Below are 14,272 nucleotides of genomic sequence, written 5' to 3'. Positions count from 1 at the left end.
ACCAGAGAAATAGTAGAAGCTGCAGAGATTAGGAACGGAAATTGTGTTGGTTGCCCGTCAGTCTCCTTATCAGAGAAAGAGATGTTGTTTTTGTCGTGTTAGCCACCTGTGTCAGTTGAACTTGCTGGATTGATTTGTTTGTGTGTCTTCCTTCTCCCTCCTATATATGTGTGTGTGTGTGTGCGTGTGCGCGCGCGCACAATGAATACGTACAGTTGTTAGTGCTGTGTCCCGTCTGTTTCTTTCGTCATCCGTGTGCTTCTGCACTGCTGTGTAAATAGCGACTATGCACAGAGATGTGTCTTTACATATTGTCATGCTGAGTCATTATTTACCTTCCGAGATGCACTGTTTGCCTCTCATCCCAAATGGGCAATAAGCGGAGGCCCCTAGTTTCGATACAACAGCTTAAACAACTGCTAATTCAACTGCTAACAGTGATGAGATACTGTGTCAAAAGCTCTTTTAAAGTCAAGGAATAGCATATCTACGTGTTTATCCTTATCACTGGAATTACCTATAAAGTGTTGGAATTCAACTAATTGTGTGTTGCACGAGTAACCGTTACAAAAACCATGCTGTGAAGCAGTAAAGAAGTTAATAGATTCAAGGTATTTAAATAATTGACCACAATATATGCTCAAAAACCTTGCACGATATTGAATTTAAGGATGTAGGCCTGTTTTATTTTTCACTAGTTTCTTGTCTCCTGATTTAAAGATGGGATTAATAGCCGCAATTTTCCAGTCTTGTGGAACCAACCCAGTCTCGTACAAGATTTGAAATATAATACAGAAATATTGTGCAACAATGCCATGACATTTCTTTAGAATATAGGAGGGAATTCCATCAGGACCCATAGATTTAGAGGTGTCCAATTTCCACAGAAGACAGTTTATTTATTTATTTATTTATTTATTTATTTATTTATTTATTTATTTATTTATTTATTTATTTATTATACATACTTTCAAGGCCCTAAGGCACTACAGAAAGGAGTGGTACATACAAAGCAATGTAATATGCAGACAGTGGTATGCAGGCAACGTTAAGCGATAGTGTGGTAGACTGCTGTTTTGAATGAAGTTACATCTGTGATCTGAACGATGGAAGCAGGAAGGTGGTTCCAGTTGACACTTGTGCGGGGTAAAAAAGAATCATGATACTTGTTCGTGCGGGAGGATGGGACGGCAACTTCATATCTGTGGTCTGAACGGGATCAAGTGTAGGAAGGTGGGGTGATAAGTTGATTCTTGAGCACCTGGTTTGAGTGATAAACCTTGTGAAATAGGCAAAGACGAGCACATTTGCGGCGTAAAGAAAGATTTGGCAGATTCAGGGTTATTTTCATACATGTAACACTGGAATGGCGGGAATAGTTAGATAAAATAAAGCAAGCTGCTCGATTTTGAATTGCTTCAAGCGTTACGGTTAGTGATGCTTGATTGTTATCCCAAATGGCAGATGCGTATTCAAGTTTTGAGCGAACTAGGGTTTTGTAGAGCGTCAATTTTACCGAAGTAGGAACGGTAGAAAAGTTACGACGAAGATATCCTAACATACGATTAGCATTAGCAGTAATATAATTAGTATGCAAATTCCATGAAAGATCATTAGTTATGTGTAGGCCAAGATATTTGTGAGCGTTAACAGATGCTAATGAAGTGTCATTCAGTACATATCGACACTGATTGCTATTGCTGGTTTTACGTGATATGCGCATTGATTTACACTTGTTAGCGTTAAGTTTCATGAGCCATTTTTTAGACCAGAGTGATATGTTGTGAAGATCTCCTTGCAGTTTATCTGAATCATCAGGGTTAGTAATCTTTCGGTATATTACGCAATCGTCTGCGAACAAATTAATTGATGATGACTTTACACAGTTAGGGAGATCATTAATATAAATCAAGAAGAGTAAAGGTCCCAAGACGGAGCCTTGTGGCACTCCGGATGTAACTGTTAACAATGCAGATGAAGAGTTATTGGTTGTGACATACTGAGTTCGATTAGAAAGCAACTGTTTAATCCAAGACAACACATTTGGGTCAATATTAAGCTGATTAAGTTTATGGATAAGTAGGTTATGACATACAGTATCGAAAGCTTTGGCAAAATCTAAAAAAATACAGTCAATATCGAATCCTTGATCTAAGGTGGCAAACAAATCGTTAGTGAAGCAAAGAAGTTGTGTATCGCATGAAAAAGTTTTTCTAAAACCATGTTGAGATGGATGGAAGAACGAGTTGCTTTCCAGGAAATCGATGAGGTGAGAATAGATTACGTGTTTTAAGAATTTGCATGGAATGCTGGTTAATGAGATGGGTCGGTAGTTCTCGGGACATAATGCGTTATCTGATTTATGGACTGGAACCACCCTCGCCGTTTTCCAGTCTGAAGGAAGCGATGAGCACTGTACTGACTGAGTATACAGTTTAGATAGAACAATAGATGAAAACAATGCAGTACATTTTAACATTTTTGAATTAATAAGATCAGGACCTGCAGAAGCTGAGATTTTTTGATTATCGATCAAACGCTTAATACCAACCCAATCAAATAATATGGGATCCATAGCACAGAACTAGGAATCAGGAATATTTGGTAAATCGGCAAAGTTATCATCACAAAAGAATGAGGTAAACACTTCATTTAACACGGTGCAACACTGGTTTTCGTCAACATCACTGCCATCTACATGAACTAAATGAATGGAGTCAGCTTTCTTGTCGCCAACAATACTCCAGAATTTACGTTTGTTTGTTAATAAGAGGGATGGCAATGTGACATTAAAATAGGTTTTTTTGGCATTGCTAGCGGCATAAATGTACTCGGCTTCTGCACGATGGTAAGCATCCCAGCGATCGGCAAGATTGGTTTCTCTGGCACGACGGAAGATACGTTTCTTTTTGTTGCGAAGTCGCTTAAGGTAATTATTGAACCAAGGTGAGCATGAGTCATAAGGAATCTGCCTTCGAGGTACATATCGGTTAATTAAGTCGAGCAATTTATTTTTGTAGAGCTGCCAGTTTTCTTCGACAGATCGTTCATCGAATTTGATAAGGTAGTTGCTGGTAAACGTTTCCAGTTCACTGGTCATTGAGGATACGTCAGCGCGGTTATAGTCAACAATAATTTTAGATCGTCTCTTGGTAGATACATGCATTTTCAACGTGAAATTAATAATGGAGTGATCACTTATGCCTTGGAGGTAAGTTAGTTTACAAACAAGGTCAGGCACAGTGGTGAAAATAAGGTCCAGGATGTTAGATGAGTAGAAGTTTTACGGGTGGGTTCATGTACTGACTGTGACAAGTTAAAGTCTGAACAGATATTTAGAAATTGTGCATCCTCAGATGAGCTTTTTGCCAGGGTATGGAACCCGAAATCACTTCTCCAGAAATTATTAGGAAAATTGAAGTCCCCCAGAATAAACAAAGCTGACGTAGGGTACCGAACAGTTAGATTGTTGAGAACATCATGTAAATCATCGCAGAAAGATTTTGGTGCTGTTGGGGGTCTATAGCAAGCGCAAAAAATGCAGTCACGATTATCAATAACAACACGTACGCACACAAGTTCTAAAGCAGGCACCACTGGAACATTAGATGATGAAAGTTGATCATTCACAGCAATTAAAACACCCCTGCCAGCACGAACATCACGGTCGTACCAGTAGATATTGTAGCTTTTTTCACATTCGAAAATCTCAGCGTTTCTTATTTTTGCCAAAAGCCAGGTTTCTGAAAGGACAACTATGTCAGCTGAGCATGCGTCAGTGCAAGATGATAAAGTTGTTCGTTTATTGAGAATACTGCATGCATTGGTGAAAAAAATTGAAGCACCATCTGCAGATAGGGGAGATAGCTACGCCGATCTGTCATGCGTTGGGTTAGCAGGTGCTTTGCGAGTGGAAGCTGCACGTGCCTCTGCAGGGGATACCAGTTCACAAACAGTGTCAGTGACTGCGCTGTATATGTAGGCTTTATTGTTAATGACTAGTTTATTAAAACGAAGTGAAAAAGGCTGGCCGCTAGACTTGCCGAATTCGAGAAGTTTTTTTCGTGTCAATCGCGTTGCCCTGCAGAAATTGTCGCTAATGGAAACACCTGTACTTTTCAATTTAGATTTCTGTGAGAGAATACTTTCTTTGGTTTTGAAGGAAGAAAACTTCACGATGATTGGGCGTGTCTTATTTGCAACATAAGCACCCAACCTAAGTGCTCTCTCCACCATGCCATCTGTAATACGCAAATTTAAATGGCATGAGAGAAGCTCACAGATATGCTCTTCCGATTGTGTCCAAGTCTCGGAAACGCCATCCGGGATGCCAGAAAACAGTAAATTATGTCGCTGTGACCTATCCTCTAGATCATCAAGACGCGAGGCCAACGCAATACTTTCAGACTTAAAGGCCTGGGCAACAGAACTACTGATATCTGCTGTAGGTAGCGCTGTTTCAAGACATTCGACAGTAGATTCAAGATTTGCCAATCTGCATGCAAGATCTGCGACTGTATGTGAAAGTTCCTCTTGGTTTTCTTTTAGCTCAGCAAATGCATGCATCACCTCTGAGTGGCGATTGTCGATTTTCGTTGAAAGGGCTCCTATGGCGTCAAGCAATTCTTTGTGCGATTTGCTAGAGTCAGCGTTTAGCGGACCGGGATTTTCTTCTATATCCCCGCAAAGCAGTAAAAGTTTCGCAACAAAAATGCATTCGCACAGAGTATCGCAAAGCACACTGGGGCGCGGAAGCAGCAGCAGGCAAAGATTGTTCGATCGTTTAGAATTAAGAGATGAAGTACCACCAACCTGCACATGAAAGAAAAAGGGATTCGTGAGCGACATCATTTTTGCCGCTCTCCCGTGCCCACTGAAGGCGGACAGCCGACGCCAGTCCTTTAAGGGCTCGCTGTGGAGTGATGGCGCTGGTGTTGCCGATGTGCCGCTTGAGTGCAATGCAAAAGCACTGCGCAGGTCACGTAGGGCGAAGCAGTCATCTTCGCTGATTGCAGTCGTGACTGTCAGGGGTGGTCTTGAGTTCAGCACAGGTGATGATAAAGGAACACTTGCTTGACCGGGAAGCAGGGAAAGCCACACGCCGGTTAGGGCAACAAGCTGCACATGAAAGAAAAAGGGATTCGTGAGCGAAATAATTTTTGCCACTCTCCCGTGCCCTCAGTTCCCGTGCCCTCAGTTGATACCATGTAAAGTACATCAATGTTTATTTCAGACATGCCGTGGTCAGAGGCATAGCTAGAAGAAAGTGATGTGGTCGCATCAGCCACTGGTTCCTCCGAAAACGCCAATTTAACATATAGATTAAACAATTCAACCTTTTCTGTGTCTGTCGTTATAGCAGTGCCGTTCGATTTCAGGGCAGGAACTGAAGTGCCATCGATTCTACTTGTTTTTATATATTTCCAAAAAGCTTTAGGTTTTTTTTTTTCAGGTCTGTGTTTAGTTGGGCGAAAAATAACTGCTTTGCTTTCTTGACTCAACGTCGGTTCTCCGACATTGCGGCCATCCCATGGTGGTGTCATGTTGCGGCGTTGACCAAGGCGTAAACGGCGGCTTGTGGTATGACTGTAACTGCATAACGAGTGCGCGCCTCGAAGCCTCCTCTTGCGGCGGCGACCAAGGAGCAACTGTCCGAGGCTGGTGGTATGGTTGTGTGGTTGTAACAAGTGGTGGACATCGGACAGCGGCTGCATAAGTCATGGGACGCTGGTGATCTTGAAGATCGGCTGCCAGTAACACCTGCTTGATTTCGTCATGCACCACTTCAGCAATTGACGCTACGGGTCTATCCACTGTCGGTGTCAAAATCTTTTGAATTTTCTCTCTGATGAGTTCTCTGATCAATTCCCGCAAGGGGTTCGCACCGCAGTGACTCCCCAGTCACTGGGGCGGAATTGATTTTGGTGATGGTGGACAGTTGATCGTACTGCCTGCATTTCTGAAAAAGGGCCCGCTCAATAGCCTCTTTGATAAAGTCAGCGACGGTGACTGGTGGATTCCGCAGAAGCCCCGCGAACAACTGCTTTTTTACACCTCACATGAGGTAGCGCAACTTTCTTTCTTCAGTCATGTTCGTGTGGGCTCTACGAAAGAGGCGAGCCATGTCCTCGGCGAACATTGTGACCGACTCATTAGGTTGTTGTACCCGTAGCTCCATCATCTGCTAGGCGCGGTCGCACCGGTCGGCACTCACAAAAGTATCCGTGATTTTCTGACAAAAGACATTCCATGTTGTTAGGCTAGCTTTGCGGTTCTCATACCAAGTACGGCCACTATCGTCAAGGACAAAATAGATGTGGGAGAGCTTTTGCTGCTCAATCCACTAATTAATCTGTGCGATGCGTTCATACTGCTCAAGCCAGTCTTCAATGTCTTCGAAGACTGCACCACGATAGTGATCGGGAACCAGAGGATGCAGAAGGGTTACTTGCTGTGGATTGGAAAACCAGCTGCTTTGGGGTGCTTGCAGTGGGCTGGTTTCGGCCATTGCGAGATGTGTGGAGCTCCTGGAGAGATGTGGTTGAAGAGGGGAGAACTCCGGGGCAAGGCCTAGCAGTCGATGACTAAAGCGATGCACGGGTATCGTAACTGGTGATAACACATCCGGGCTACATGAACGCCTCCCAGAAGGACTCCGGAGCATCATGTGCGGTCAGTACCTCGCACTTCCACCAGTGTTGCAGTACAACGCGGACAGTAGACAGGGAGACGTTCTTCAAGAACAGTAGGACTACTTGTTCAAAAACAAATAGACCAGAGACAACGTCTTCTTCGTCCTCGCCGAATCTCACTGACCCACTAGATGAAGTCTGTTAATGTCCCTATCTTCGTTGTCGTCTTCATAGAATACATGCGTCAATATTTTGTATTATGTATTGTAATCTACTTGTTTTCATTTCACTTTTGTTACGGCGTATCAGTAATCTCAACCTGTGTACCTTGTACAGCTGCGGCCATGTAACTGTCACCTGGGCCCTGTCAAGCCGTTTTCATAACTTTTAGCCCAGTGTACGTTCCGGTATATTGCCTGGTAAATAAATTTTAATAATTGGCAAGACAGCAGGTAGCCAGCACCACACAAAGTGGGTGAAAGAGGCAAGGAAACCTTGATTTCAGAATCCTTGTGTCTTTATGTTCATTGTAGACCAGTACACAGCTGTTTCTATATATAGCTCTAGTCTTTAGGGACCCTTAAGCTGATATTCAAAGCTGTTTTTTAGGGGCTTGCAAATGTTTGAAATAACGAACCAAATAGTGTTCTGTACAACTCGGTCTTTGAATCGAATAGTTGATCACTATTCGTAAGTGCAAATATATTTAGAATACTTTACTAATACTTCAAAACTTCGCATCAACTGCGCCCAATGAAACATAAAATTCGAGCAAGAATACAGTACATTTTCACTTATGTGGGCAGAGTATGGACATAAAACGTTAGAACTTGTGTAGGGGCGTGGCTGTGTTACTTAGGTAGTCATACTTTACTGGCTATACAGTGATCATTCGCACTCTTAAAAAGTTGCAGTTTCACCCGAAAGGCAAAGTATCGATTGCGATAGCAAATTAGTAGACAGCTATATGAAGTAAGCATATTAGTTTTATCGGCCATATAAACTTTCAAACATTCGCTTACCAACTAAATTAACTAGTGCGGTGTAACGCGTTCACAGGTAAACATGGACACATCTCGCTCGCTGACTGCAGAAACTCGCTGTCAAAACGCTCGAGTGATGCGACAGCAGCAGCAAACAAGTTGACCGCCATGCTGTCTCTCGCTGCAATGCAAACTAAATGTCTCAAGCACAGCGCACACGAAGCTGCCGGCACTTTGTGTAATCGCAGATTGCTTTGAAGATGAGGCCTGTGAGGGTGCGCACTCTATCCATATCGTAGATCACTTGCAAGATACGGCACCTGCACTGTAAGCAGCAGCCACTGGAAAAGAATGTCCCCTCCCTCCCTCGCCTCACCCTCACCCTCGTACGCAACTGAAGATGGCGCACTGTTGTTGCACCTTCCTCCTTCACACACGCAAGGTTCAGCCGCGATCGTTGGCTGACCCTCGCAGGCTTTTACTCGCACATACAGCATACGGCACGCAGCGATGATATCGTATTTGGACTTTATATGGAACATCACGACGACGGCGACAGCAGAATTGCACTTGGAGTGTCCATATAATTGCTATCTCAATAGAATAAAAATGGCAGTGTAGATTTTCTAGTATTGTTGGCCTTAGCGGTTTTAGAAAGCATGCAGGCACGCGCACACACACGCGCGCATGCACGCACACGGTCTTTTGTGATATCTCCAGATTTTGGTATTTTGAAACGGTGCAAGAAGCAGAAGTTGACTGGGTGCTCCTGTCCTGTGTTTTAACTTTTGCACAGATGGCCATCATCACGTCTGCTGTTGTATTTGCATTACATGCATTACTGGCTCTTGGCTTTGTGGTGAGTACCTCTGGATGTGTGTACCTCTGTGTATGTGTGGGCAGGTGCTGAGTGGTCACCATGCATGCTGCAGGCACAGCAGTTATGGTCCAGTTATTCCAAGTATAATCCACACCAATTATTTTCTTCCATTTACTCGCTATGCCCTGCCCAGAGGAAATGGAAAAGCACCATTTGACCAACAGTGCTAGGCTTTAAAGCTTTTTTTTATGGGCCTTTTATTTATGCTAAGCTTTAAAAGTGATTGTCACACAAATTTGCTTGTAAATTATTGGGGAGTACATTTTATTAGCTGTAGAAGCTGTCGTTTCCAAAATGTCAAGATGTCCTGTGTTGGTATTTCATGCCCTCCTTTGGAAACTGCTCTTTAATTTCACAAAGATCAGTGAGGATGCTGCAAACATAAGTAATTGTACTTTGCAAACATTGAAATATGAATGTCAGTCTTCGAACTCAACTTTATTAAAACAGTGCTCATGCAACTTACAGCCTTGGTTAAAAGTGTATGCACATTCACTATGCACGTTTTTTGGCTGCGTGGTATGATTGCCTTGGCGCTCCTGATACACTACATATTAAATATGAAGGTTCTGTTCATTCCCCAGGGCATTGGAATTTATGGCATACCATTGGAACTTCCCTAAACAGAGTGCAGCTAGTCAGGCTGTCATGGGCGAGGTTGCTGCTATGCTTTTGACAAAGAACCTTCATGCATAGGCAGATCCCATAGCAGCACATCGTGGGTGGGATGTCCTGTGCAAGTCAATTGCAAAGAAACAGAAAAGCATAGCATGTGAATTAGAAACCGTCACGTTAAGGTGTCTTATGTTGTAGTAACACATGGCATACTTGGATGGCCTTTTCAGAGTGCTCTGGCAGCAATACAAAGGTTGTGTATCGTGTAAAAGAGGAACTAAGTGTTGCTGCTAGCATGAGTGGACTCCACTGATCGCAAAGAACCAAATTCATCACTCCAGTGCCCAGGTATTCTCATGATTCATCACCTTCATGCCACTGCACGAGCGCTCTGCAACGACCACCGAAATATGCCAACAGTACTTTAAATGGCTGTGGATATATAAGTGAGCAAGAAGAGAAATCATGATGCGATTACTTGTGATTTATAACTGAATGCGAGTGTTTTCACTCACTTGCTCCACTGATAGTCTCAAAGAAGTTATTGCTTTAAGTCCAGATATAAGTCATTCCATATTAAATTGCACAAAGAAATTAAGTGGATATGTTGTTATGAATTCTCGGTAAAACCAAGTTATGCTGGGGTAGGCTATATTAGTATTAATTAGCACTGGAAAGCATTTGCTGCAGAAGGATGTCTTAAGCAGGATTATGGCAATAGGCTAGGAAAAACGCAATGCTCATATTATTAGAAGGTACGACAGAGGCACAATACTAAGCTCAACAAAGATCTATGTGACCAGAGTAACAATGCGAGCAACTAACTTGAGGTCTAAACAAAATTTTTAAATGGCCCAGTGATCTAAAACAAAATTTTATATGGCTGTGGATAACTGTACAGTATAATATGGTGAGCATTTGGAAGCTGAAATAAAGCCAAGCTTTAAGGAGGGTGCATATATATCACAACTTTTATTGTCAGTCTTAAGAAATTTGATGATCAAATCTTGAAGGGCACCTCACCAGGTTTGGACATTGCAAAGAGACAATTTCAGTGCTTGCAGTGACAATCAGGTCTGCAAAGCATTGTGCCATCGTATGCTACTCTTATAAGGAATGCTTGTGGGAGAATTCTGCCTGGATGGCACTTTGCAGCTTCTTGTGTATAGCCAAAATTTCTGACGGATACTGGTGGGACGACATGCAAGTTAATTACTCAGCGAAGTAAAGGTTGGCAGCAGTTTGCTACACGAGGAAATTCAGGTCTCTTTGAGAATTGGAAGGGAGTCTGTTGAGGTCTAGATTGGGTGGAAGCAGAGTTGTTGTTTTTCCTTATGTAGTGCTGCTTATGTAGTGCATCTCGTAATGAGAGGAGCAAATTGTTTATATTGGTTAAGATCCTCTGCAAAATACTTTGTTCAAAATGCAGGAAGCAGCCCATGTTACAATGCTAGAAGAGTGCATGAATGATGAGCTATGGCAATCGGACAAAAAGAAACTTCGCATACTCTATGCTTTTTGTGGGTTGCACCCAACAATACATGTAGCCCTCCAAATGAGTTACTGGGGCTGCTGTGGCAAATCTTGCATTGATGCAGAAGCATAATGCAAGATAACCTAGAACAGTATAATGTATTGGAAAAAGTCAAGACGTGTCGATTGTAAAGAGAAATACAGCATTATTCATACAATAGTAAGGCATTTGAGTGTTCCTTTGCATCTTGCTTGAATAGTGTATTTAGTTACCCAGACTCCTCTGTAGTATTGCTTTTCAAAATGTCTTTGACCTTGCTGATGAGTGCCTTTCAATAAGTTTTTGAGCTTGCTTACGAATCATCTCTCGATGGAGTACAGACAGAATTTTTTTTTTGCTTTTTTTAGGTTGCGTAATTTTTGTCCCACTAAACACAATATGGGGCCTAGATTACCCTGCCATGCAACAGATAATTATAATTCTTTAATTCAACAATCTGATAATGTGCAATGATGGTGATTATGCATGCTAGTAGAAGCAGTCGCATCTTGGAATGAGAGGGATTTGGCTTCTGCCAGCAACAGATGATAAGGACTGATGATGACCGAGAACCACATGTCAAAGCTTACTGTTTCCACTTATTTGGCACAGCTGGACGACTTAAAGCGACCTTTGCAGAGACATCAGAAAGGGGATGTCATTGTCAGTGCTCTAGTAATGATGATGTTGACTTTGTATATACAAACCTCACTCATGATGATGAGTGAGGTTGTGTGTGCAAAATGTGTGCAAACCTATGAGAACAAATGAAACTATAAATTGACACAAAAGAGCATTTCTCTCTGTGAAAAATGTGAGGTTGTAATAAAGTATTCCTTTAAAAAGACATTGTTAAGGAATAAATAAAGCTTGACTAGTCACTGAGGCATAATTTGTGAGCACAGTGCTGTGAGGTGAACTACACACAAGAATTTACATCTGTGGCCAGTTAAAAAAAAAAAAACTTTGTCTTGTGAAGCTTACAAACAAGCATTGCTTGGGGCAGTGGTATCCACGAGCTCTCTGAAGCTAAAATGCAATGAATGTATGGCCACACTAGCAGATGCATGTGCACAGAAAACTTCTCAAATCCATTGCTTGTCTTGGCCACTGGCCAACACTCGCATGTTTGGAGTGTGATAGTTCCTTGGTATGCCTTAAGAAGAGAGAGTCTCTGTGCTGAAGCTGCGCATTGCACACAACGACTGGTAGGAGCTTTCTGGACAAGGCACTGAACAGTGTTTCGCACGACTGTACCACATGGACAATAGTATTGCAGTGCCTCCAGAATGAATGGAGCTACCTATACAGCCATTGCACTGTGTTTTCACACCGCGGAGACACCAACACTGACACAGTTTGTAAAAGGCCAGAGCAGGGGTGTCACTACTCCTCTAAATGCTGTATGGGGCAAGCATGGAGCAAGCTGTCATGCACTCTGATGTAAGTTTTCTGGTGGGTTTCGCCAGTGGAGGTATGCCGAAAACGTGGATGCTGCTAGGCCTTGTGTTCATGGATGACCTTGTCCTTCTAGAGGAAAATTGGCAACCACTGCAGAAGCTCGGGGGAAATCTCTTCAAGCCACTTAGCTCTGCTCAGGCTCACTTTCCATCCGAAGAAATCTGCAGTCATTCATTTCTTGGGCCTAGTCTACATTACCGAAGTCGTGACAGTTTCCAAGTGGCACAGCCTTGACTTGGGCCACATGACACCCTTACATCAGTGTAACAACCAGGTTCACTGAAGTGTACCTCAACGACACAGGAAGTCTAACTTTGGCAGATATTTCAACAGGATAGCTACATTCTTCAAGGACAAAGCATTTGTAACTGCTACCTTCTGGAACAAGTGTCCTGGAAGTTTGACATTATCTTAAGCTTGTCATTCTTAACAAAATTGTATGTTTGTCAGCCGAAAACCACAAGTGGCTAGTAGCCAACACGAGGCAGGCGACCTGCTTGTGGAGTGTCGGAGAACAGCAGCTGTGAAAAGCATCTGCAGTGACCTTAGCTCATTCTTATTTGAGGCATAAGAAGCCCGAAGCAAGAGTGAATATTATGGACACTTTTACTTGTTGTATGACAGCAGATAGGTTCACTTCTTTTTCTTTTTCTTTTTATGCCACGATTTAAAAAAATTTAAACAAAGGGGACTTCCCAGGTCAAGTTCTGAAAATATTGCTTCCCTTTGCCTACATAAGCCTGCATAAAAAAACAGTCTTGTACAGGAATGGGAAAATGTGTGTTCATACTTAGCGATACAAGTTAAAGGGACTTAACTATGCACACAAGTTGGTAATTGCAGAATAATTAATATGCATCAGCAGGGGTGGCAGTGGCTTGCTACCCTGGCCACAGCGACTTTGACACTGCCCCAGACTTTCATAATATATATATCAAGCCTGCGGGGCAGCAGAAGAATGGGGGGAGCATTTGGTGCTGCAGTGCTTAAGCCTGTTTTGTCCTCCAAGGAAAGATGCTTTTTTTGCCGCACGTATACTTGCCTGTTAATGTGGCCATACAAACTAGTGATACTATATACCCCTGCCATCAGATTGCACCATTAGTCTAGCGGTAGTGCTCGTAGCTGTCACGAACTTAGTTACCCCTGGCATGTTTTTGTTTTGCAGGAAAAATCACGAAACTATATAAAGGGTCGAGGGCCCCGCGCCTCCTCAGCCTTAAATCGATACATGCACCTGTGAAGGTGTGCTACAGGTGCTAGTAAAGAAACATGCCCCATGAATTGAACCAATGCATGTAGCACTAAGAGAGTGTGTCCACCTGCTTATGCCTACATTTGCCAACCTTGTTGCTGGCCAGCAACACTGGTTTCCGTTGTTCACCAATGGTGGTGCAATGTGTATCATGCCTTTCTGCAGGCTGCTGGCATGCTCAAAAATGACAAGAAAAAATTTTGTCAGTACTCCTTTAAAATTTCATTGACTTTATTTATTAGTAAGTTTCTTTTTCTTTCGAGAATTCAAGATTCACTTTCAATGCTCACTGAGTATTTGCTTTTGTGACCTTCACTAAATTTATTTTTGGTGCGGACTACCTCTTTTGTCTTTCTAAGCATTCTTAGTCAGCATGTTGTCATGGATGTTGCTCAGGTAAGTTGTATTTCTATGGAGGCTTCAAAATTGTCGTGTCATTCACAGATATGCACAGTGTCTTTGTTTCTTATGGCTTTCAGCAAGTCACTGCCCTCAACTTTTCAGAGGTACTTCTTTCAACATGAGATTGTACACAACGTGCCAGCAACGCCACCACCTCCCCTGGTCGTCACAACTGCAGGTAGTCACTTCAGTGGTGACGTAACAAAAGTGGTTGTGCCAGTGAGCAACGCACATTAGCACTGTGTCATGAGAGTCCCCATTCTGTGATATGTTGCATTAAAACAAAACATTGATACACTGTGTGTTCTCCCTCACTTGTGGCATTACAACAGCTAGCTAAAGTGTCCATTTTGCTTGACCAACTGCAGGGTGCACAAGGTATCCAAGGACACAGTTTCGGATTGATATAGGCATTACCATTCTCATTCTGTCCAGGCACCTAACTTTCTCTTCACCAACCACACTGTCAGTTTTTTTACCATATTTATTCCAGGGCAGCAGCTACCAGTTTGGCACAGCACAGGGGGGGTG

The 14,272-nt window shown here is 42.7% G+C and overlaps 1 protein-coding gene across 4 annotated transcripts in view; it reads left to right on the top strand.

Moving 5' to 3' along the window:
- LOC135906122 (protein YIPF1) overlaps positions 1-14,039 on the top strand; it is an 80,824-nt gene extending 66,785 nt beyond the window's left edge. For 3 of the 4 annotated variants that reach the window (XM_065437350.2, XM_065437353.2, XM_065437351.2), the window contains exons 8-9: positions 8,412-8,474; positions 13,844-14,039. In XM_065437350.2, the coding sequence (XP_065293422.1) occupies positions 8,412-8,474; positions 13,844-13,978 (198 nt within the window). In that variant the 3' untranslated portion in view covers positions 13,979-14,039. Of the gene's footprint in view, positions 1-8,411; positions 8,475-13,698; positions 13,736-13,818 lie in introns of all 4 variants that reach the window. The other variant, XM_065437354.2, reaches the window with a different exon arrangement.
- Positions 14,040-14,272: the final 233 nt, after the last annotated feature.

The sequence above is a fragment of the Dermacentor albipictus genome, chromosome 9, assembly GCF_038994185.2.
Source record: "Dermacentor albipictus isolate Rhodes 1998 colony chromosome 9, USDA_Dalb.pri_finalv2, whole genome shotgun sequence".
In the NCBI taxonomy this organism is placed as follows: Eukaryota; Metazoa; Arthropoda; class Arachnida; order Ixodida; family Ixodidae; genus Dermacentor; species Dermacentor albipictus.
Note: the sequence above shows the minus strand (reverse complement) of the source record. Positions and strands in the feature narration are given on the sequence as shown.